We start from the raw sequence: 26,946 nt of genomic DNA, 5'->3' as shown, positions 1-26,946 counted from the left end.
TTCTTGGTGTTGAAGCTTGTAAGAAATGTGATAAAAGGCTGGTTCCCAAATTTCAAAATGAAAACACTTAAAAGAATTTATAGCTATGACAATTATGACAAAATAAATTGCTAGTTATATTAAAAGTATATTAAAACATAAGTCAGTTGCAAAGTTCCAACCAGTTATAAAAGTGACATAATTTTAGGAAGCGGTCTACATCACGGTGGTTCACCTGCACACAAGTATTAATAGAAATACTACAAAGACAAATGAAACTACTCAAGAACTGCTTACAGTACTCTTTTCATTAACTGACCCAATTATGTACAAAGCCTCATAAGAGCCCCATCTGGGAATGAGCAGAATCCACCAAATATATGTACAAAGCCTCATAAGAGACCCGTCTGGGAATGAGCAGAATCCACCAAAATATACTAGGACACAGCATAATGGTGTCAAACAACAGGAAAGGAGATTCCACCTCAACATTAGGAAGAACTTCCTAAATGTGAGAGCTGTTCAGCAGTGGAACTCTCTGCCCCAGAGTGTGGTGGAAGCTCCTTCTTTGGAGACTTTTAAACAGAGGCTGGATGGCCATCTGTTGGGAGTGCTTTGAATGCGATTTTCCTGCTTCTTGGTAGGGGGTTGGAATAGATGGCCCACGAGGTCTCTTCCAACTCAATGATTCTATAAAAACAGTGGGAGTTTCTATACACTCAATTAAAGGTAGACAACCAGTGAATTAAAAGTAGCCAATTTTATTCAAATCAACATGTGCTGCAAAGTTCACATAATTTCCACCTCTTCAACATAGTACATAATTGAAGTCCTTATCAAATGGAAGTTGTCTTTCTTCCCTTGAAGTAACTCAATAGAAACCAGAGTCTTGAGTAGCCCAGTTCGGTGCCTTGAATAAAAACAAACATGAAAGTCAGGATATGAATACTGTGGATTCCAAAATGATAAAACCTGAAAGTGGATAACATTTGAAATTTTGCTTTCCTAAGAGTATTATGTACAGGCAAATTTGCTTACAAAAACAGAAATATGTAACTCTCATTATATTTTCTTTTATATTCCATCCCTAAAAATTATTAATAAATCAGATAAATGACAGAATTAGATATATTATGGCTATATTGGAGAAATCTATTTGCATTGAAAAAATATAGCATTTGTGATTACCTCAGCCCGACTGCCTAGGTTAAGTTTTTTCTCTATATTCATAGCCAACATCTGACTCCGGAAAGATAAGCTTTTGGTCTTTTCGATCACTTGTTGATAAGGTGAAACCGCATTGTTCCCCATAACTACATGACCCTAAAAAGAAAAACAAAGACAAGTTGTCCACTGTTTGCAGGGACATGAGAGAAGCCTCCTACAAGGATGGAAAAACATCAAAATATCTTGGCGTTTCCTGGACAATGTCCTTGCAGACGGCCAACTCTCATACCAGAAGCCACTTGCAGTTTCCCAAGCTGCTCTTGACACTCACACACACAAAAACTATAGAAGGTAAGTGAAAGGGGGGGGGGGGAATCCTTTTTTCTTCTCTAATGTTGATAGTTTAAGCCTTTTTGTTTTTGTTTGCTACGAATGAAAAGGCAAAACCAAAGAGGTTTATTGCAATTCAAGCACGTGTAGCTCATTTATAAGAAAGATTAAATGTTTATTTTTGTTTGCAACTAATGTCGATATGACTGAACTGGCCTTTTAATACATGAAATATAATTTATGCCAAACAAAATTATACAATTGTGTCTCTTCCACCCTACCCCCTCATATTCAGTTTATGTTGCTAAAGTAACAAAGTGATCTTCAACCTGTAACAACAACCATCACATTTTTCAATTATTTTCTTCAAAAATTATTTTTCTCTGGACAAAACATTTCCCTCTCCATGGTTTCAAAATCTCCCCTTCAAAAAATATGCTATAAGTCATCTGAGTATACAAAAGTTGTTCTTTGTTTTTTAAAAGGTCCTACAAGAGTACGTACCTCAGTTTTATACAGCTAGCCATGAATTAGTTTTCCCTAAAGAAATCAGATTATGCTATAAAAGAGAATGTAAACTCACCAATTTTGAATCTATCTTGGCATCCAGCCTTGCATTCCTGATTAAATTCACAATCCATCGCTCAGCTTCTTCAGGGGTCATGTTCAACTTGTCTGCCAACATACTGAGAGAGGAAAATAAGTTATAGGTTGTATGGCTTAAAATTTGTGTTCTTTTCACTCAACTAAAGTTATGGTTCATTAGATAACAACCAAATAACTAATCTTACAGTTGTAACATGGTCGCTAATTTTGTTTCAAAGATCTTGTGTTTATTTTGTTTTAAAACAATTTGCATGAGAATAGGACCAGCTTTGATAGCTGGAAACAACTAGGAAGTAGGAAACTTGAGAAAAGAATAATACCTTTTGCATCAGAAGATTTACATCAAAAAGAAGAATATTAAATATAATATAAGGGAGAAGGCTTGGAATATAAAAGCTGTAAATAAATAAATAAATAAATAAATTGACTAGATGCACAATTATGAGACAGTATTACTTGTAATTACCATTTTTCCACTATTAAATTCTTTTAAGGCCTATGATGGATTCATGTGCTTAACATCTGGTTATCAAATCAACCTGATTGTATGGCATCCCAAGGTTAACAAAGTTTATGCTAAGTTAGGACCTCATAACTCTCAGCTACAGCTTCCTTTACTGCATTAAACCAGTCTCCTTTTTCCTACTGTCTTCATTACCTAGCATCAAATTGTTTCTTTTGTGTCATATTTTCTCATTATCTGTCCAAAGTACAATCACTTCAGTTTAGTCATTTTAGTGATAGTTCAGGCTAGACATATTCTGGGACTCATTTATTTTCTTTGGTGGTGCAAGGCACCCATAAAACTCTCTTCCAGCTCCACGCTTCCAATAAGTTGATTTCTTGGTATGACTTTGTTAGACTTTCCATTATATTCCCTAATTGCTTATCCTACTTCACTATTAGTAACACAATTTTTCCTTTCAATGTGCCTTGTCCTTATGAAAACAAAATAATTGTCTGCCTGTTCCAATCCATTTTAGTTCACTCAGAAAAAAGGGAATTAAGGGAGGGGGGTTTATGTTTTTTTCTAACCCACTCAATATTCTTCACTGCATATGAAATTTATATAAAGGGACTTTAATAATTCAACCATCTAGAAACCAATGAAACCACGAGTGTGCTCTTTAAAAGGAGTCAGACATTACACCAATCACAACAATTATGCTTTATGAAACAAAAGACCAATGCAGCTTATAATATATATTCTACAAAGAAGAAGAAATTAGATTTGGTCACATAAATAGATAATTTAACACAACATTAGCAGAGCAATGCACTTATAAAAGGTTGACCTGAGCTAATTTTAATTTGCTGAAATGTTCTTGTCTTTTCACTATTCTGGAGAGAGTTTCAAAATTAATGCCAATAATGTGACTGCCAGAAACAATTTTGATTTTAGACTTAACTGTTCACAGGACCTAGGAGTCTGATGCAGGTATTTAACAATTGGATCACTCCTTCAAGGATGCCACTTTATGACCAAACATATTATTTTTTCTTGTTTATGAAGCAAAAGTCAAGTCTCTCCACTGATGGAAACAATCACTCCATCAATAGTATTTACTAAGTTCTTGTGGGTTTTTTCGGGCTATATGGCCATGTTCTAGAGGCATTTCTCCTGACGTTTCGCCTGCATCTATGGCAAGCATCCTCAGAGGTGAGGTCTGAGGTGACCACACCTCTGAGGATGCTTGCCATAGATGCAGGCGAAACGTCAGGAGAAATGCCTCTAGAACATGGCCATATAGCCCGAAAAAAACCACAAGAACTGAGTGATTCCAGCCATGAAAGCCTTCGACAATACAGTATTTACTATGGTTTTCTAAAAACATGGAATGTCTTTTTCTTTCATTCATTTGAGAATTATAAACTTTATTCTACTTCTTGCTTCTATGCTTTAGTAATGCTCAGTGCTTTGAAATTGAAGCCTGGCCAAGGAGCAATACAAGAGTTTCTATGTTAATCACTCCCCCATGTAATTTCTGCCTACTTTCAATGTTAAGCCTGGTTATTTTACTTTCTAAATCCTTGTGTTAAAATAACATAAGTCAAATTATTAAAGTTGCAGACTTACTTTCTCAACTGCATAATTTCAAATACACAGTAACTTATTAAAACTAACTTGAGGGTACTGCAGGTTAATGAACACAATTCACTACACATGGCAGTAAAGAACCATGAAATTGAGGAATATTATTAGCTGGCAATAGATATATTACAGACTCAAAAAGATTCTGGTGAAACTAAATGGAGGCTGGATGTTGATTTTCCTCCTGAAATTTGTGAATTGTGCTCTTTGAAAATATGGGTCTCCAATCATTGAGATCTGTTGTAGTAGTCCTGTCAGGAAATGGGGGCTTCAAATCCATGGATTACAGGTTGGATATGGGAAAGATTAGCTTGGTTCTGATCATCTAGAATCAGAAAAGCACCAACAACCCTTATCCTACTGTCTCTTATCAAAGACAGATTCTTATCAAATCAGCCAAGCAAAAACGGATTTATAATCAGTCTCCCAGGTCTTTCCAATTAATCAATTCTTTGTGCAATCAATCCACATCTGTTTCTCATTCCTTTCACAAAGACACCACAGTACCACAGAACTCACAAAGTTATTTTGGGAAAAACTATATAGGAAAATAGAATAGTTCCTTTACACAGCAACATGTGAACTAGAAGGAATTTGTTTGCTGCATTAGTACAATTACAAATGATTACTTTCAGTGGCATCATGAGGGATAAAAAATGACAAATTAGACAAATTAAAACAGCTGGTTAAAGGGAGAACACAACTTCCTCATTACAACAGTTCCACCAATAATAGTCTTTTTAGACATAATTCAAAAATTTAAGTATGTCCTGTAAATTGGTTGAAGTTAACTGATGGACTCCACAGACAGTCTCCAAGATACAGACTTAAATATGACTTATAGTTATGAACAGGGTTGAGACAACAGGAAGTGAGAAAAATCTATCTTTAGGAAGAGAAATTAACTCCTGGAAGAGTTATCAAGGGGAAAGGTGTCTCTGTTGACACTTTCTCACCAATCCTTGCTTCCACAAACCATTTTTTTTCAAAATGCAATTATCACAGGGACAGATAGTGAGGTGAAATCTTCTGAACAGGGCACAGATAGCAAAACAAACACTACAGGGGTGCAGGGGTGTTAATGCTTCCCCTTGCTATATATTTCACTGGCATTATGCTTTAAAAAGTACCTGTTCCAACTTAAATACAAATTCGACTTAAGAACAAGCCAACATAACCTATCTTGTCTGTTACTTGGGGACTGCCTGTATTCTCATATGGGCCTGCATGGACTTTGAGGTCTTCAGGCGAACCCTTTCTCGTGGTGTCATCACACTCTCAGGCATATCTGCTGAGAACACAAAAAGGGATCTTCTCAGTAGCTGCCCTGAGCCACTGAATAAAATTCCTCAGGAATTTCTAAACTGGCTCCTTCTTTGGTGTTCTTTTGTTAGCAAGTAATGACTTATTTCAACAGTCCTCTGGGAATGACTGTTCATAATGAAAGTTTTTAATACAGTGATTTACTGATTTTATCTATTGCCTTGTAACAAATATGTTTTAATTTATTAAAAACGTTATTAATTCTACCGATAACTGTATTTTAACTTTTTTGTTTTTACTGCTATGTGTTTTATCTGCATCCATTTTAATTCTCTAAGCTGTCAAGCCCCGGCACAAGAGAAAAAGCAATGAAATATCACTATTACTATCATCACTATCACCACTTAAACCACACAAGACTCCCAATTCCAGTTGCAATGACTAATTAAATTAAACAACCCAATCAAAAAAAGTAATGTACAACAACTTATATACTTTCAGTTTGATCACAACAGGTCATCTTGATATGACAATTATGAAAGAAGGGAGTCTAGCAATTCACATACACAAATGTTCAGGCTAGTTACCAAAAAGGAAACAAAAAAGGCAATGTGTGACCTCTCAACTTCCTGAAGTTTTATAATGATCCAAAATATTAAGTCAAATGGCCACACTAAAATAATTGTTGGAACCTTCCCAACATCTGATCCCTGAAAGCATGCACACACATAGAGATGAGCAAGAATATTTTCTGAAGCCTCTGCCCCACCTTAAAATGGTACCATCCAATTCAAAATATTTTACATCAAATATTAAGCTTTTAACATGTATGAATATATATCAACAAATAAAAGCTGTAGGAACTTTACACAATTCAGGTACTATTGAAACAATGTAACATCACTGTAACCAAAGATCAATCATCTGACTACAGGTATATTTTTTCTTATTACACTTTTAATATTCTTACTTTATGCTGATGCACTGGTGGATACGGCAGAAAGTCTCGAATATAAAGAGGCGAGCATTTTCAATGAAGTCTTCAAGACAGGCCACCAAGAAGAAGTCATTGACAAGAACCTGCAAGACAGCATACAGTTGTGGAGGAAAGCGAATGGCAGGGGACAGCCCAGATATAGAATAATAAACACTATTTGCAAATATGCACCTTTTAAAAAACTAGTCTATTGGACAAGGGCAATCAACAGCTCAACTTTTGACTATATGTGGGGTTTTAATGCCGGCTTCAACTAGCAGGTAAGCATCATGCCTGACATAACATTAAAATTCTCAGAATTTTAATGTATTTTTGCCTCTTGATTATAAATGTGCTAAAAGAAATGTTAAAAGAAAACACATTGTACATCCTACAATGCTCATATTATGAGTTTCCTGCTCATTAGGTCTCAAACAACATTAATTTAATCTTTAAGGCAACTGTACAATGTCATGCTAGATAAATAAGGAACTACACACCTACGACTGAAGTTCACCAATTTTCTGCTATTGCAGTTTTAAAGGAGAATGGTTTCCCATTTTAAAACTTATTTCCTGCTAATTTCTTGTAGACCTCAACTTTTATAATCGCCAGTTACCACTTTTAGCAAGTGATCATGAATTCATGTAATACTTTCGATGTTTCATCATGTAAATAATCCTGATAGCCATTTACATGCTTCCAGCTTTAAACACAGATTCTTACCGATTCACATTCTCTCAACTTTTTCTGAGCACCATCGAAGTCAAAGTTCACATACAAACATTCTACAAACTCAGTTATTGGATCCTTGTAGGTATACGATTCCTGCAAATTTAGAAGGTTACATTTAAAAGTAAATACTTCCCAGTAGTTATGTCTAAAAATGCCTGCAATCAAAATCATTAACATCGACTGCAATCTTGTCCAAAGTTTGTCCTTTTGTAGCATACAGCAAGGACTGCTGTATGCAAATGCTGATCAATTAGGGTCTCAACTGAATTCATATGGCCATCTACTTTTACTTAGAAAGCAGGTCATGATAGATCCTTCAAGGCCAAGGATTTAATCTGGCCTTTATATTTCTGTACAGGTCTTCTTTGGTATGTACAGAACAAATTAACATTAAAATCAAAATATGCAAAACCACATCCTAGCATTTAAGTGTTGGCTTAGTAGCAATAGCTGATAAGAAATTCCAGACTGATGTGTGCAGAAAAATCAAGCAAACACACAAGCAAGGTGGTAAAGGGAATCCTTATAATTTACAGTAGATTATTGCACGGATGGTTTCATGCCTCCAAAAAAAGGCTTGTTATTACAATTTCTATTCCACTTTACAGAATTTGTAATCTTTACTATCTTTCATAGAATTGAAAACAAACAGCAATATGGTTCTACAATGTGAATCTAGTAACCTCTGGCAGAAGCTGTGCATTTCAACAGGTTTAAAGCAATTAAATCAACAATCATACAAATATTGTAAGTTCCCTGCCTAGTTTTGATAAATTTCATCTTGTCAGGTCTTACCAAAGATGAAATATACACATCATTTAATGTTAAAAAGAGGGAGCCATATCCTATGATATATTTTAAAACTGGAGTCGTCTTGATGCTAATAGATTGGAAAAAGCATTGCAGCAACTACACCACTGGAAAAGCATCAGAGCTTCCCATGTCTCATATTTGCTATAATGTTGATAATAATTCTGAAAGAAATTATACCCGTGATATGCTAAGATGGGGAAAGAAAACCTCCATATTCTGTTTGTGGATTTCATTATCTAAACTATAAAGGCCTGTATAAAAGTTCAAAAATGTATACCTGTGGGCAATACATATAAATTTTTGCTTTCATCTTTGATAATTGAAATAACACCGCTGTTGATGCTTAAGTCAATATGCCAGAATCTTGTTGGGATGTTCCCCATTTTCTCAATATGCTTGCCACAGACATGTCAGAGCCAATTCCAATTATTACAAGAAAATATTATTCACTTCATATTTAACTTTTGCAAATCTTGATAGTTATTCATACTGAAAGCAGCAAATTGAAATACCAGAGCTTTCATCTCCTTTTTCAATAATTCTTTGTTTAGTTTTAACTCTTTTTATAAGAAGAATAAACAATTATTCCCAAAGTTAGGCTTTATTTACACCTTCCCTATCAACAGGATACAAATTCACAGAGTCTTCATGTATTCTAAAGTGTTATCCAAGATCTACTGAAATTTGAGCCCTCAATTGTTCATAATTGAGCAGTGAAACAATAAAATGCCAGACAGAACTAGAATATACTCTCAAATTATCAAGAATTTAATTTTATGTTTATATTACTAACCAAAGATGAAAAAATATAAAGAAATAATTTAATCTGCAACAATTTATGGTGGGCAACAGAGATAAAGGTAAAATCTCTATCTTTTATTAAAATCACCACCTACAATCAAATAAATGTATTCTATGTCAATAAAGCTGCTAAAAATAAATCTAAACATCACTATTAAGTCCATAAACTTTAATCAAAGTAATACTTTTTCTAAATATCTTACAAGAAAAATAAAAATCGAACTTTTATTCTTTTTTAAAACTGAGATTTAGAAATTGTTTACTTCCATTTTATACCTCTTACATATGTATGTTAGTTTAAATTTCTTGAAGGCATAATTGTATCACACAACATATAACTGTTACAAATATAGGTATGAACAAACTATTTCTTACCTGCTGAATAACTTTCACCAGGTCTTTCAACACTTGTCTACGTTTCCGAACATCTTTGTTAGTTATTACTGCTGTAGTTAGATAGCGAAGAATGTGCGGACACATTGTCTGAATCGCATTAAGATATCTGGACAAACAGATTATTCCAAGTGAGAAGCAGAAATTTCAAAGGAAATGGGAATACAAGATTCTCACTTTACAGTAAACTAGTGCACAATTTATAGGATGGAATTCAATTGTTAACTCCATTGAGAATAGAACTGTAAGCATTAACTTACAAAGTTTCCACGTGTTCATTAGGGCCACTCTAAGCTGAGCCTAACAAGGGCAGTCTCTGTTTTTGTCTTTCTAGATGATGCAGTTTATCATTTGTTTTCAAAATTTAAGTCTGTTTTTAAGCAATTTGTATACATTCTGGTTTGGTTTCCTACAAAATATATTTGCCATAGAACTAGTTGTTGCTATAATACTTATTGTATAATTTCAAATTTGAAATACTGCAAGCTCAACTTGCCAGAGTGTAACATTATGATCTTAAAACCATGTTTATGGGCTCTGGATATTGATCTATGATTTCTGAAGGGGAGAACACCATTTGAAATTAATTTAGTTAACATTTTCAAACATTACATCAATTCCAAACTAAATATTCACTGTGATTCTCACAGAATGAACCGCAAAATAACTAAAAATATGAAGTATTTCTACACAATACCCTGGCATCTACAATTAGCACCTATCCATATGACCATTTGCTGCATTTTTGTGACTTCAACCTGTTTTTTCTCACAATCAAATCAAGTTTTAAGACCAATGTGTTGCACAAAATATTATTTCCATGCCAATATGTAAAAAAAAATAATAATCATGCAACAGTTCATATCAGAATTACGTTAAAAAATGGACGCAAATGTAAAGAAAATATTAGATACTATAACAAAGTTCAATAAACTTGGATCTACAGGAATTGGTTGGAACTCTTCAGTTTAGTAATAAAGTCACAGATATTGTTTGTTCCATATAGACATAATTGCTACAATTGATGAATCATATGCCCTTGAAAGAGTGAAAGACCGCAATGAATCAGTGCATTACCTCATGCAACACTTACATCACCACCCAATGTCAATGAAATAGATAGCCCGCACTCTTCCAAATCCTTAGTAGCTTTAAATGTAAAGTATCAGTTACAGCAAGAAGAAGTGAGGTTTTCTTTGAAATAATTGCTCTTCTAAGTTTATGATAGCTGCTACCAAAAAGATACTTTATAATTCCTATTCCTTCAATATTTGATACATTTTGCAAGAGTAAAAACACTCAGACTAAGTATCAAATTACGAATCCCACAGTTAGCTTTCTAACATAAGCAATTTGAAGGCCATAAACAAACTTGAGTTTCCGTGTTCAAAGAAGTGCGCTTTTTTTTCCACATATCTCTGACTAGTCTACGAAATAGCAAAGGAGGAAATATATTTCACATCACAATGGCCTAATGAGGCATGCACTTAGGACGCCATAGGGCCAATGCAGACAAACCTACCCCAGTCTTTTAATGATGGTTCATTATAGATGGTTATGAAAAAATAGAAGATCAGAACCATCTACAATATTTGATGTCCAAAGATCTCACTGGCTACAAGAATCTGGGAGGAACACAGTAATTTCCCAATAATTAAGATTAATCTGTTAACACTTCAGGGTAGAAAATGGAATTACTGTTCTAGCATTACACCACTCCCCCTTTTTCGACAAAACTTACTGAGGCTGATAAAGAAACAGATCAATGATGTTATCTCTGCCTTTAGGGTGGTTGAAGAAAACGAAGAGAGACCAGTGAATAAGCCATGTTCTCTGCTGAAGTGATTGAAGTGGAGAGCTGACAGACTGAAAAAAAAATACTATTAATCCTTATATTCCATCCCACACTTTTCAAATGGCAACCCAATCTTCCAGGGACATGGCACGAGAGCACAGGATATTGATGGGTAATGAGATGGTAAACATTTGAATCATCAACTTCCTTGATATCTAGATCTAAGCTTCTTTAATAAATTATTTTGGGCCATTCAACAGAACACAGAGTTATCTCCTACTCTGCATAATCACTGTCAATCAGTGATTTGGTTTAGGCAATCCCTCGTTGTCCGAGTAGGATAGTCATCCAAGATCAGTATGCTGGTGGGTCCATAGGTGACTGTGGAGCCATATTCTTGGTCTGCATCTTCTCCCACAGTGAGGGCATTGGTTTCCAGGTGGAAGGTGGTCTCAGTCGGGGTTGGCTTGATGCGCCTTCCTCTTGGCATGTTTCTCTCTTTCACCTTCCATTTGCGCCTCTTCAAATTCTACAGCACTGCTGGTCACAGCTGACCTCCAGCTGAAGCGCTCAAGGTCCAGGGCTTCCTGGTTCTCAGTGTCTATGCCAGAGTTTTTAAGGTTAGCTTTGAGCCCATCTTTAAATTTCTTTTCCTGCCCACCAACATTCCGATTTCTGCTCCCAAAGCAGAGCAACTGCTTTGGGAGACGGTGGTCAGACATCCAGACATTGTGGCTGGTTCAGCGGAGTTGATGGCAGAGGACCATTGCTTCAATGCTGGTGGTCTTTGCTTCTTCCAGCACGCTGACATTTGTCCACTTGTCTTCCCAAGAGATTTGCAGGATTTGTGGAATGCCTTTGCAAGGTCAATGAATGCCATGTACAGTAGTTGATTTTGTTCCCTGTGTTTTTCTTGGAGCTGTTGTGCAGTAAAGATCACGTCCACTGTTTCTCTGGAGGGGCAGAAGTCGTTCTGGGATTCTGGGAGGGTGTGATTTAGATATCATATCAAGGGGAAGTTTTCAATCCATCAGAGGTATACCACTAGGCCAGTGTTTCTCAAACTCTGCTCCTTCAGATGTTTTGGACCTCAACTCCCAGAATTCCTAATAGCTGCTAAGCTGACTGGGATTTCTGGGAGTTGAGGTCTAAAACTCCCGGAGGAGCAAAGTTTGAGAAACACTGCACTAGGCAAAAAAAAAGAAAAAAAAAAGAAAAAAGGAGGAGTTGCCTTCATCAGTTCTCCCCTTTCTCTACATCCCCTATCCCATCTGAAAAACCGCTTCTTATGGCATAGTACAGGGATAATGAAATGGGATGTTTGATGTAGTGCCAGCTGATGAAAATAATTCCTGCTGCCACATTTGCTAAAATTAATGTCTTATGTAGAAATCTGACAAAAATAAATAAATAAATAAAAAGCTCAACCCAACCTGAGTGAGCAATACATATCAAAGACCTGAGTCAGTATTACACAGCTTTCTATTCTATGATAGCTTTAGGTAATGCTCTATTGCTGGTGCTTATGATCCAAATATTCAGATACCTCTGGAAATAGTTAATAAAACTACAGTATTTTGGGGGGGGGGGGCAGTAAGGATCGCATGTCCAGTTTATAGTACTTGAGTGCATTAGAAATATTGAAAGCATTAGAAATATTAGATGAAGGAAGTGCCAAAGTAGCAGTTGTCATACTGATATATGCCAGATGTCAGCAAATCTCAATTGTTTAAGCATTTAGTGTCAATGGAGAGAAAGTTTAACAACTGAATGTATTATGCTGTTTCAATTGTTTTTACATATAATGTATTCACATGATACATTCTGTGTTTAATCTGTGGTGAGTATAGTCATATTCCTGTGGCATAATTTGGGCAAACAAGTAAACATGCAATAATTGGGAGCAGGAACATGTCCTTTAATACCACACACATGGAATGCCACATATAGAGAATGACCAGGGGAAGTTGAATTAGTATAGCTTTTCCTCATTTCTACCCCTTTAACGTTTATACTACCTGCATTTAGAATGTGCAGGTAGGATTTATGGAATGCACATTTTTAGAATGAGGAAGTCATTCATTCATCCCAATCAATCCTGCTTTTCATGAAAATGATTATGGACTTCAGGCAGTCTGATTTGTAGCATTATGCTATTCTAATAATTTATATCCAATTCATTTATACTAATTACAAGATCAAAACATGGAAGTCCTTCAAGGAGACATACAACCAACAGAAATGAAAACAATCAATTTTGTATTAGCTTTCTACATAATTCTGACATGTTTATTTTTAAAAAACCGCTTCAGCCTTGAAGGTGTAGGACTGTTAACTCTGTCTTGCATCTTTAAGCTACATAAGTACATGCAAATAAATAAATAAATGCAAACAGTTAACTGTAAAGTTACAGCTATGTTAACTATGAGAAAAATATAAGCTGGTATTAAAAAATCTGTTACTACCTGCAATTCTTTCCCCTTCCTGCCTTACATATATTTCAGTATGCAATTGAAATAAAACTCACGTTATTATCAATTGTTTCTTTCAATCGCGTAAGGTCCTCCATGGCAGCATCCCAGTTCTGCACCAGAATTTCAGATGCCAGTTTTCCCCAGAGGGAACTCAAAGCATTTCTATCTGTTGATGGAACCTGTTTTGAATAAGTGAATCCAATTACAATAACCACAATAATTTAATATTTCTCTAGGTCAAACATTTTGATTAGAGACTTGCTGGCACCACTAGAGAGAATATGCCTCTGACATGCTTGCTCCACAATTTTGGGAAAATGAGCTGTGTTTCATTTAGCAAATCAGTTTTGATTTTCAAGGAAACAATCAGCAGTAGGCATTTCCAAAAAGGTTCAGATGGAGATGATAAAAACCTAGGAAAGTCTAAAGAATTGGCAGCCACAGCTTCTGCACAGAACATTAAGTTCAAGCAGTAAGGAGCCCTCTGTCAACAATACTTTCGTATAGTTTGGGGTTTCACGCACTAATTTAAAAGGGTTTAAAGCTTAAGTGGTAAAACCACCAACTCTACTGAAAACCTTTGCTAATCAGAATAAAGAAAATCTAGACAAAAACCAGGCCCATATACCAAAATTTGCACAGACTCTTAAGGAGTGAAGGATGTAGACATCATGACTTCTAAGTAATTTCAAGTCAAGATGCCTTTTGTATAACAGAGAGGAAGTGCTTACAATTCCAACAGGTACAGTTACAGTTCAGTCTGGCATCTTTCAGCATATTTGTGTATCAACTTCCTTGTAACAGAATTTCATATATTTACAAAAAACAAAAACAAAAACCCTATCTCAGGAAAGACAAGTCTGGCCGCAATACCTTCCTCCAATTCTCTCATTCAAAGTAAGAATAGAGTCAGTCAAATTCATTTGAAAGTTATGAACTATACCAAATTATTCTGAAAATAAATTCCAGTCTCAGATCAACTGCAATGGTTTGAGTTTTGGAAACAGCCCCTTAAAATTATTATTTTTTGTTGACAAATTACTTGCAGGTTCATAAGTTATAAAATTAATGATACCTTATAATATGCAAAATACACTTAAACCATTAGTATACAGATAAAAAGGCAATAGGACCTTATTATCCTAAATTATATGCTTCCCCTCCTAGTAAAATATACTAAATTTTTGACAAATGCTTGAAACATGAATTACCGTATTTACTCAAATGTAATGTGCATCATTTTGGGCTAATCTGCTTAGCCAAAATGGAGATGCACATTATAGTCCATGGTGCATTACAATCATATGCCTACACCTTGCCAACACCATTCCTTCAGGCTAAGACTAGCAAACTCGCTAACCTCAGCCTGACGGAGGAACAGTAGCTTCCCAACTGGCTTCATTCAGGCCATGAAGGTGCTACTTCCTTGCTTTTCAGCAGAAAGGCAAGGAGAAAGCTGGGGGGGGGGGGGGCGTACCACTGCCAGCCAGTTCCCAGGCGAAGGAAACGCACACTGCTCCACAGACTTCCCACTCACCTCTCCCTTCCCAGCTGATTTCTACTTCACCTTCCAGCTAGGAGGGAAATGAGAAATCCCCCCATCCACAGCCGGCATCTCCTTGGCCTGAGATGTGAAGGAGAAGTGGCACCCCCTCCCCACCCCCACCAAGTTGAGACTGTAAGTGGAAGAGAATCACTTCTGCTTGCACCCAGCTGAGAGTGGACACATTACATTGGATGGCAAATCTTTTTTTTTTTTTTGGTAATGCACCCCTTAAAATTGAGGAGCACGTTACAATCGATAGCACACTACACTTGAGTAAATATGGGTAATGTTAGCTGTACTTCATCTTGAATACTGCGTATGTCTTAGTGAAGAAGAAACTTTAATACATCACTTAACATTGCACACAGAAACCTACACCCAACATAATGTGAGTGAAAAGAAAAAGTCCACTAGCAGAGTTTCACTATTTTTTCCTGTTGTACATCTATTCTTGTAGTCTCTTGGCATCCTGGAAACCTGTACACTGATACCCCTCCTTGCATACAGTCCCCAAAGAGGTATTTATGAGTGTTAAATTATTTCCACTAGTGGAATGATACCATTGGTTGCTGGCTACTGAGATCAGAGTGGTTGAAATTTTTGAAAGCATAAAAATAATCTGTTGATATGCTTCAAAAACATTAAAAGCTTGAGTATCTAGTTTGGGAAAATGGTAATTTCCTCTTGATTAGAACACAGAAGTTCAGGGGGCAAAATCAACACTTTCTATATTGGCTTATTTCCAAACAACTTCAGTTGGCACTGCACAGTACCTCGCTTTCAGGAAAGGCTATGTTAGAGTAGCTTCAATATCTGGACTTCCCCCAACTGTGAGGTTTCATTTCTTAACAAAATAAAATATCCACTCAGCCAGCACAATAAGTTTACTGTGCTGGGACTGCAACAAAATACATCTTCCTTCTCAAAATGTAGTCCTCCCTCCACCACACACATTAGCAAGCAACATGAATAATCCACTCTTCATGCTGTTGTACATGATCTGTAACTGCATTTCTAAGATCTTTATATAAGCTAAGAGAGAACCTGTCAGGATTTTGTAAAAATCAGGTTGCTTTCTAAACAAGCTATTTTCCAAGTGAAGATTACACTAAATCTTTCAAAATATTCTATACATATTTGACAAAATTCCTGTGAGCAGCTGTTAAGCTAATTATTTACATACACTAATCACTTTTTGCTTGTCTGTAAATTAGTAAATTGCAAATTAGAAATTAACCATTCATATTTCTTATTATTTTCTTACATCCATGTATCATTTTGACAGTCTCTTCAGATATTACATTACACATTATACAGTAAGTAATAAAACTAAACAAAATGAAAATGTGTTATTTTACGCACTATGCCACACCCATAAAAAATCACTAAGCAGATAAAAATCTATCTATAATCTAATAACTTTTCTATCCTTGTAAAAAACAAGATGGTATTTTCATGTGTTCTAAATGTACGAAGAAAATTTATTTATTTATTTATTTATTTATTTACTATATTTATATCCTGCCCTTCTTGACCCCGAAGGGGACTTAACAGGTAGGCTACCCTAGAAAGGAGGCAAAGTAAAGAACTACCATCAATGCTATAACGTGAGCATTTTCTAACAAGAGCCTTACTTTCATGGTCATTTGGAAGGGCGCACCACAAAACATCTGCAAGTATAAGAGGTATTGTATGGCTCTGTAACTCCTTATATGGATATATTTCTTTGCTGTGTACTTAGCCATTTGGTGATCAACTGAGCATTTATAGTTAACAGTAATTCATGTTTTGCAAATTAAGGACAGATATGTAACCAGTCTATCTGTAAAATAGGAATGCAGTAACACAGCCACGCAGAAGTTGCTGAGCTATGGTGCAATAATACTAGTCCAATATATGAAGGGGACTGATTCTCACAAGCACCAACTTGAGAGATCAGTTTGGTTTATCTTTATATATATGATTTCAATCCATGTGTTCTGGATGTGTCCGACTTACAAGAATCAAACACAAAGGAACAAATAGTCTGCTGTCATGATGATTTAACACATAAGCAGAGAATTATTTTAATCTCCAGATGTTAATATTCTCTTAAAAACACACCTTTTCTTAACAGCAAGTTATGTCTGCCTAGGTCAGAGGCTATAAACATGTAAAAATCATGCTCACTTGTTTTTTAAAAAACTTACCAAAACCCTAAATAAGTACAGGTATTCTGCTGCTCCAGGATAGTTGCCGCATTCATACTGGATTTTTGCATAACGGTAGAGTGTGTCTAGATATTCCTGCCTGAACTGAAAGATAAATCAGGACAAGCAGCATCAATAAAAAGTTTCATCTGATTTGTTCAAAGGAGACATGGGAAACTTTATTCCATCAAAGTTTTTAGAACTTGTCTATCATGGGTTGCATATGGTAATGGGAACCACTGATGCTAGAGCCTAACAGTGGCAGAACTTAAAGTAAGTGAGAACACCTTTTGTCTTTCTACCACACTTCTCTAATGCTGTTCCATTTTCGCTTACCTATTTCCACCTCCACTAAGCAAGCTGCTGGAAAAGAGGAAAATTACTCTTACAAATATCTGATCAGTTACAATGGGCTTTTAAAATTAGACTGAGGGTCACAAGTTGCCTATAATGAATTTATGTCTGGTCTAATCATGACACAGAACTGTCTAGGCAATGAACTAAAATGGAGAATTATCTTCACAATGTAATAACACTGTAAGCATGAAACCCACAGAGCATACAAAGATTTAGGGTAAAATCTCCTTCCTTGATATATACTGTTGGTTACTGTTCTGATTTAACGTACAGGGAATCTTTTATATAAGTATAAAAAATACATCACAGTGATAGTGATAAACATATAGCAGAATGTTATAGTAAACTGGAGTTTTTTAAGACCACTAAGGTATGAACTATGTGACAAACACATTTACTTACTATGGGTCGAAGTACCCATGTCCCTTCACATATTATTGGCCTCCATTAGCCCTCACCAGCAAACCAGCTATAAACTGTAAATATCCAAAAGACTTTACAGCAGATGTCAAAGCATGCTTTCCATTAATATGGTAGCTGGTTACAATGGCAATCAAAGCATCACATTACTCAATATTATAGATTAAATACTTACACCATGTTTGTCTGCTAAGTAGTCAAACAGCATCCGACCATCCCTGAAACAAAGAAAGGTTAACTGTTGTGCTATAGATCACTACCGATTTACAACATTATCAAAGAGAAAAATACACCTATCTATTAAATTCTAATTCAATAAAATGTATAGATATGTATTAAGGTGGATGAGTCTTTATGCAAGGCAGAGGACACTTGACATCAGCATACCTTTTTGCATGCAGTTGGCTATACATACAACTTTTTTGCCAACACACACGTATATACAAGGATCAGATTCATATAATATCAGCTTTGCTGGGGGGGGGGGGGGCTCATAGCTTGCTTCTTTTTAAATCTAAGAGAAAACCTCTCTAGGAAACTTTAAGTCCTCCTATTAAACTTCATGGTCAGCTTCCAATGGAAATTGATCACAGAGTTGTGCTCGAGGAATCAGAGAAAACGGTTTAATAAAATCCCCAAAAGTCAGATGTACAAATGTATAGAGCCAACTACACAATATTTTAGTTAGAAATGCATGGAAGCACTAGCTAGAAAGTTTACCTGGTAGACTGCATTTGTCGTGTAGTTTCTGGGTCTTCAAACATCTTGACAATTGGATCAGTTTCTGCTTTAAGCTGTTCTAGCTGCGCTACAACTGTGGTTCTCTTCTCACGCAATGCTGGGAAGAAAAATAAAATTCAAGATAAACAATTTGTACACTCATTATTTATAATTGTTACATACTGCTAGGCCCATCAGGTGTGACAATTGGTGGAACAGCTGAGATAAGTAATTTCTCTTAACCTCTCATCACCACCCTTTCATCCACAAATGAACAAATTACAGTCAACATGTATTTTTTAAACCCAATCTTTCTCAGATATGAAAAAAGACAAATTGATATGTTTCCCATTTCAGGCAGAGACCGCATTATGTACAAGGCTACCACTGGAATGAAAGAGCAACTTATCTTCTGTTCCTCTTATCTCAATGTCTGGATTACAAACTAGTTTTGTGCCTCAGTATTCAGGCTGCATTGTTTTAAATGTTTTAATGTATTTTTATTCTATTTTAAATGTTCATTTTAATTTTATATTGTTTTAAGGCATCAAATAGTTGTGTATGTGTAAAGCTATCTTGAGTCCCCTCCGAGGTTGAGAAAAGCAGGGTAGAAATGTCATAAATAAATAAGTAAGTACTCAACTAGAATGCTAAACCAGTACTGTCTGCACTGGGACACAGAAATGAGCAAGACTAAAAATGAAACTGGACACATTCATTAGAAATTAAAGACTCATGATCTTGTCTACATTATGTTATTTATTGTTGTGTCCTTTTGAAAGCAAGAAGACAGACCATATCACACTTCAGATAGCTTACCATGAGGAATGTCATCAGAATAAAGGTTTTTGTAGATATCCATAGCAAAGTCCACCATCTTGGTGTCACTAAGGAGATCAAGTTTCCCTTGAAGTAGTTCTTTTTCATTGTATATCTGAAAAAGAATAACAACTGTTTGATAAACTTGTTATTGCAACAGCAACCTATTTAAGAATTGTGGTTTCTGCCCATTGAAAATTACAATATCACAATATAATATCAAATGAAGCAGAAGCACAGCAGTGAAAATTAGATCCTACTGGTTGTCAAATATCACTGTAGCAAAACTCAGCCTACAACCACATAAAGCTCTGACTCCTTTAAAATAAAAATAAGCACCAATTGCAACAAACTTCCATGGTCATATTTCTAGTGACATAAAAATTTAAGAGATATGAGAAACTCCCAACACTTTAGATTTTAGTATTAACCTGCCAGGAAAGTGATGTCATCCAAAATAGACCTTTCTCCTCCCTATTTTCCCTCCAATTTAACACAGAGTTTTGAACATTTCATAAATACTGAACATAAAATTTCAAGTAAACAACGAAGGCACAAGAAGGCACCAGCTTCAGGACAAAAGGCATCAGACCAAAGAAGGGGGGGGGGATGACCTTTAAGGGCCATTGTTCTATTTCTATATGAGCTTTTTTGGATATAACCACCTTCTTCAGATGCAGTATCAAACAGGCATTTGAAAAACTGTGTCTATATCTATTAAAACTTTGTTCAAAAATAAAAACTAGTTGCTGCCATATTTTTCTTTCCTTTCTCTGTCTTATTCTGTAACTAACAAGGCTAATTTTTTTTTTTTTTTTTAGAAAATAATTATACGTTAGTGGCTGAACCTTTACTGGCCAGAGAGATTAAAAACTGCATATACCTTATCCAGAATTCTGAAATCCAAAATACTCCAAAATCCAAAACTGTCTACATGGATGTCTGTGATAATGACGCTTTTACTTTCTGGAAGTTCAATATACACAGTTTGTTTCAACCCCCAAATTATTTAAAAGTTTGTGTTTAAAATTACCTCCAGGCTACGAGCATAAGTTATATATGAAACATACTTGAATTTCATATATATAGGTCCCATCTCCAAGATATTTCATTATATATATATGCATATAGTCCAAAATCTGAAAACATCCAAAATATGGAACACTTTTGGTCCCATTTTGGACAAAGGATATGCAACTTACATAATAAATAAAATACTAATGCACATTTTCACCAACTGAACTTGTTAAGCAAAAGACACTACAATTCCAATGCAGGCATATCAAACTCTGCTGTAGTTCTACCTCTACAGAAAAGCAACACACTGATACTTATATTATTTTTTTTAAAAAAAAAAACAGTTGGCAGCACCTGCTATTTACCATGTTTAATAGTATCCTACTTTAGCCTAATGCTTTATGGTGTTCAAAGCCTTTTACAAATTTCCACTAATTACAAAATTTGAAGGAATGTAAAATATAGCATTAACCAAATACTTTTGGGGGGGGGGGACACAAAAGCCTTGTCACACTAGAACTTAAAGAGCAGGCAATACGTACACACTCCACTTTAAATCCTGTGGCTACCTCTTGCAGCCTTACTGAGACCCAGGACCTCTCTGGCTGAGCATTATAAATATTCCTCCTCTATTGTCGAAGGCTTTCATGGCCGGAATCACTCAGTTCTTGTGGGGTTTTTCGGGCCTAATTGCAGCAGGGAAGAGCTCCTTGCCCCACCCCAGCCATTCCACAGATATATAAACCCATTGTCCTAATTCCAACAGACCTCTACCTCTGAGGATGCTTGCTATAGATGCAGGCGAAATGTCAGGAGAAATGCCTCTAGAACATGGCCATATAGCCCGAAAAAACCCACAAGAACTGAGAGATTCCTCCTCTAAACTACAATTTCCAGAATAGTACAGGAGGTAGCCGCAGGATTTCAAATGGGATGCATACACTTTGCCTATTCTTCAACCTCTAGCGATAAGGCATTTAAACAGGTCACCTAGGGCCCATCCACACAACCATATAACCCAGAATATCAAGGCAGAAAATTCCACATCTGCTTTGAGTTAGGTTATCTGAGTCCACACTGCCATATATTCCAGAGCAAAAGTATGATAGCTGGGACCCAGTGCTGGTAGCACTATGCTGGTAGCGCAACGCGGCTCTGAATTAGAGAAGGGAACACGTGCGCCACACAGCGCACTAAGAGACGCAGCTGCGGTAGGATACCAATGAAGTAATGTAATGCAGATGGGACTGGATAACAGTGAAGTAATGTTAGAGTGACTGGATTTCATCCATTTTTCAACACTGCTCATATTTCTCCCCTCCTTTCTATCCTTCGTTCCAATGCAATAACATTTTGAATGTGTTATCATACAATCTCCTGATAGCCTGCATCAGTATACTTGGCGTCCCCCCTCCCCCCCAAACTACCTTATCTGTCATAGCTGCGTCTCTCACTGCGTGTAGTCTCTCGTACACATGGTGCTGTGTCTGACACACGGGTTCCCTTCTCTAATTCAGAGCCGCGTTACGCAACCAGCATAGTGCTACCAGCACTGGGTCCCAGCTATCATACTTTTGCCTATTCCAGTTCAAAGAAGATTATGTGGAGTTTTATACAGCTTTGTGGAAGGAGCACAAGTCACTTTATGACAGAGGCAATATTCATACTGGAAACTTATAAAATTATTACTCAATTTGCCGCAATACACATCATTACCTATGTTTTCCATAGTGATCCTTCAGAAAAATGTGCCATTTTTATTCAATTTGACTACCACAACCATATCAAAAAAAGCAGGTACAAAAGCTGTCTATTGACAACTCATATTTCAATAGTTGTCAAACACCATGTCAAGTAAATAGCATATGGCTACTTAACTTTGTACAGTACTACTAAGCTTTGCTTCACATATCATAATAATAACTTTATTTTTTACCTGCCTGTCCCTGCAGCTCAAGGCAAGTTACAACACAATTTAAAAACATGAACTCCGCAAATATTCAACAAATAAACCTATTTCTATAAAAGATTATAATTTCATACTCCTAAAGTAGTACGATTTCCTCTCTATTACATAATATGAATGGGATGTGTAAGTGAGGCAACCCAGCAAATGCAGATTTATTTACAACAATTTTTAAAATCGTATCAGAGGTGAATTGAGAATACTGCAAGTCACTTCTGGTGTGAGATAATTGGCCATATGCAAGGACGTTGTCCAGTGGATGCCCAGATATTTTACCATCCTGTAGAAGGCTTTTCTCATGTCCCTATAGCAAAATAAACATGGTTGACTACTTTTAAGCTTTCAAGTGTTTCAAATGTGTTATCAGATTAAAGTTTTATATATTTAGCATGTTTAGAACTTTTACCAATGTCACCATGGAATTGGAAATGGCTTATTATGCTGGCTATGTTGGCTCTGAATTTTAACTTGTACATTGTCTTTTAATGTTTAGCAGTCATTTTTTTAATTTCCTGTGATGTCTTTGTTTAAATTCTTAAGGCAATGTTTTTGTTGGTATGGCATTGAATGTTTGGGTTTCCTGTTGAAAACCACCCAGAGTCCCCACGGAGAGATAGGGTGGGATATAAATAAAGTTTTTAATTATTGTTATATCCTTAATGCTATACAATTTAACAATTATTACAGTTTATTTGCAGGATGTGTATGTGAGGCAATCTTAACAAAAGCAGATTTATTTCTAGCAAGATCATTTATTAAAGTACAAGTGGATAATCTGATTTTTGTATGGTGCTGAACATTTTTGCTTGACATCAGCAGCTATGGATTACATTTTATTTCTGAGAGCTACCCCTATCTGCAATGCTGTATTAGAGCATAACCACTATGTAATTCATTCCTACTAACTATGAAGGTGAATTAATTTGAAACAGATTCATTGCCAAGGCATGATCATCAAGTTTGCAGATGACACCAAAATGGGAGGGATAGCTAATACCCCAGAAGACAGGAGCAGAACTCAAAAAGATCTTGACAGATTAGAACAGTGCTTCTTAATCTGTGGGCCGCAGCACAGCAGTGGGCCGCGAGAACAAAAATCTGGTCCATGAACCTTTTCCTTCTTTATTTATTTTATTTCCACTACTTTCCACAGATCTGACCAGCCCCACCACTTTTGGTACTAGTAATCCCTGGTCGAAAAAAAGGTTGGCAACCACTGAATTAGAGAGATGGGCCAAAACTAACGAAATGAAGTTCAACAAGGGCAAATGCAAGATACTCCACTTAGGCAGAAGAAATGAAATGCAAAGATACAGAATGGGGGACGCCTGGCTCGATAGAAGTATGCATGAACAAGATCTTAAAGTCCTCTTGGACAACAAATTAAACATGAGCCTACAATGACATGCGGTGGCAACAAAAGCCAATGGGATTTCGGCCTCCATAAATAAGAGTCTAATGTCTAGATCCAGGGAAGTCATGCTACCCCTTTATTCTGCCTTCGTTAGACCACACTTGGAATACTGTGACCAATTCTCAGCATCACAATTTAAGGGAGATGTTGTCAAGCTGGAGTGTGACTAAAATGATCAAGGGTCTGGAAAACAAGCCCTATAAGGAGTGGCTTAAAGAGCTGGGCATGTTTAGCCTGCAGAAGAGAAGGCTGAAATGAGACAAGATACCCATGTATAAATACATGAGGGGAAATCATAGAGGAGGGAGCAGGCTTGTTTTCTGCTGCTCTGGAGACTAGGATGCGGAACAATGGCTTCAATTTACAAGAAAGGAGATTCCACCTGAACATTAGGAAGAACTTAGTAACTGTGAGAGCTGTTCAGCAGTGGAACTCTCTGCCCTGGAGTGCGGTGGAGGCTCCTTCTTTGGAGGCTTTTGAACAGAGACTGGATGGCCATCTGTTGGGGTTGCTTTGAATGCAATTTTTCTGCTTCTTGGCAGGGAGTTGGAATAGATGGCCCACAAGGTCTCTTTCAACTTAATGATACTATAAAAACTGTGGTAGTTTCCTCATATTTCTTCCTTTAGGGTTGCTGTCACAGTGAAAGGCACACAGACATGTGCCTTTCACCTTAAGAACAGGCAAGCATTCCGAGCTCTGAGGATCACCTGGGAAGGAATCCTACTGGAGCATTGCAGCACACCCAAATACCTGGGAGTCACTCTGGACCTACAAGAAGCACTGCCTAAATATCAAGCAAAAAGTGGGTGCTAGAAACAATTATCATATGAAAGCTGACTGGCACAACCTGAGGATCACAACCAGACACAGTGAAGACATCTGCCCTTACACTATGCTACTCTGCTGCTGAGTATGCATGCCCACTGTGGAACACATCTCGCCACACTAAAACAGTGAATGTGGCTCTTAATGAGTCATGCCGCATTATTATGGGGTGTCTGCGTCCTACACCACTGGAGAAATTACACTGTTTAGCTGGTATTGCACCACCTGACATCCACTGGGAAGTAGCAGCCAATAGTTAAAGGACCAAGGCAGTGACATCTCCAGCTCACCCCTTGTTTGGGTATCAGCCAGCACGTCAATGACTTAAATCAAGAAACAGTTTTCTAAGGTCTACAGAGACACTTGCTGGAACACCTCAGCAAGTGAGAGTCCAAAAGTGGCAGGCTCAAACCCAAAACCTCAACCAATGGCTGATACCAAATGAGAGACTCCCCCCTGGGCACACAGAAGACTGGGCGACTTGGAAGGCGCTGAACAAACTGCGCTCAACAAACTGCGCTCTGGCATCACGAGATTATTATTATTATTATTATTATTATTAACTTTATTTGTACCCCGCTAGCATCTCCTGAAGGACTCGATGCGGCTTACATAGGCCAAGGCCTCAAACACAACACAACAATACAAAACCTAAAGCAAATTAAAAACAATTAAAGCAATATTAAACAACAAGCAATAAACAATACATCAAGACACAATAAAACTGGGCCGGGCCAGTGAATGGGTACAAGATTAAAAGTGCTGATGTGAGAGGTGATATAGGGTTATAGGGTAAGTGCAGTGTGCTGCAATCTCAATTCTAATAAAGTGCTTCTGGACTTGTTATTGGAGTTTTCCTATTCTGGAAAGGCAGATGCAGAGCCAATCTTAAGAAATGGGGCTACAAAGTTGAATCCACGACATGCAAGTGTGGAGAAGAGCGAACCACTGACCACCTGCTGCAATGCAACCTGAGCCCTGCCACATGCACAATGGAGGACCTTCTTGCAGCAACACCAGAGGCACTCCAAGTGGCCAGATACTGGTCAAAGGACATTTAATGAACTACCAAGCTTGCAAACTTTGTGGGTTTTTTTTAATCTGTTTGTTTGCTTTGTTCTGTTAGAAATGTAATACAATGGTCTGGTTTCCCCTGACACGATAAATAAAATAAATACAGTGAATTTTCTCAAGATGATGCTCTCTAGTTAATAAAGTGTATGTGAGGCAATCTCAGCCAAGGTAGATTTGGCAAGAGCACTTATGTGTGACTTTACAGGTTTCTGTTGTAGCCCAAGTTTGTCACCACAAGAGAATGAAGAAGACAACGTCATATTGCTGAGTAGATGATGTTAAAGCTACTTCACAGAAACCTGGCCAGGAAAAGACTGGAGTCCAGCAGATACAAAAGAAAACAGGCCTCCAGAGGCTGAAGCAAAGGGCTCCCATCTGCTCCCTCCCTCAGCACAGCGTCCCAAGAGGCGGAGGCGCCTCCTTTTCCTCCAAAGTAGAGGAGGCCGCTGGGGAGGAAGCCCCGGCCTGTGAGGCCTGCTAGCCGCCCCGAGGCTCCCCCGCCAGTTCCCCCTGAAAAGGAAGGGAGGCGCCGCTCTCACCTCTTTGACGGAGAGGAACTCGAGCAGCGGGAAGACCAGGTGCCGGTCCAAGAAGCGCGCGATGCGGGTGGTCAAGTCGTAGTCCGCCATCTTGGGCGCCGCGCTGAGAGGGAAAGGCTGACGCACGGCACGTTCGACGCCGTCGCCGAACGAGATCGGACTGCGCACGCGCAACAGGGCACGCACTGCCTTTGCCGTCTCCCCGTCTCTAGGCACAGCAAACCTTTCTACGCATGCGTGAAGAACTTCCGCCCTTCATGTCCCTCCTCCTTATACATTTAAGCTCCGCCTCTCCTCCCCTCCGCGTCACTAGTCGCTAGGAGAATAACTCCTGCGCATGCGTACAGAGTTATTTTCTCACTCCTTGCTCAACTTCTTTCCCCTTATTCCTCCTTAGAATCATAGAATCAAAGAGTTGGAAGAGACCTCATGGGCCATCCAGTCCAACCCCCTGCCAAGAAGCAGGAATGTTGCATTCAAATCACCCCTGACAGATGGCCATCCAGCCTCTGTTTAAAAGCTTCCAAAGAAGGAGCCTCCACCACACTCCGGGGCAGAGAGTTCCTCTGCTGAACGGCTCTTGCAGTCAGGAAGTTCTTCCTCATGTTCGGATGCAATCTCCTCTCTTGTAGT

At 37.4% G+C, this 26,946-nt stretch overlaps 1 protein-coding gene across 1 annotated transcript; it reads right to left on the bottom strand.

Annotated features, from left to right (window-relative positions):
* Positions 1-720: 720 nt before the first annotated feature.
* On the bottom strand, positions 721-26,477 carry EIF3E (eukaryotic translation initiation factor 3 subunit E). Its single transcript, XM_060775775.2, has 13 exons — positions 26,314-26,477; positions 19,476-19,590; positions 18,657-18,774; positions 18,112-18,154; positions 17,160-17,264; positions 13,478-13,603; positions 10,897-11,021; positions 9,138-9,264; positions 7,140-7,241; positions 6,408-6,517; positions 2,060-2,162; positions 1,168-1,302; positions 721-889 (listed from the first exon to the last, which is right to left on the bottom strand). Exons 1-13 carry the CDS (start codon positions 26,401-26,403, stop codon positions 851-853), a joined length of 1,338 nt encoding a protein of 445 aa, XP_060631758.2. The 5' UTR covers positions 26,404-26,477; the 3' UTR covers positions 721-850.
* Positions 26,478-26,946: the final 469 nt, after the last annotated feature.

This window comes from Anolis sagrei, chromosome 4, assembly GCF_037176765.1.
Source record: "Anolis sagrei isolate rAnoSag1 chromosome 4, rAnoSag1.mat, whole genome shotgun sequence".
NCBI classification, from domain to species: domain Eukaryota; kingdom Metazoa; phylum Chordata; class Lepidosauria; order Squamata; family Dactyloidae; genus Anolis; species Anolis sagrei.
This window is presented reverse-complemented; position numbering and strand designations above follow the sequence as displayed.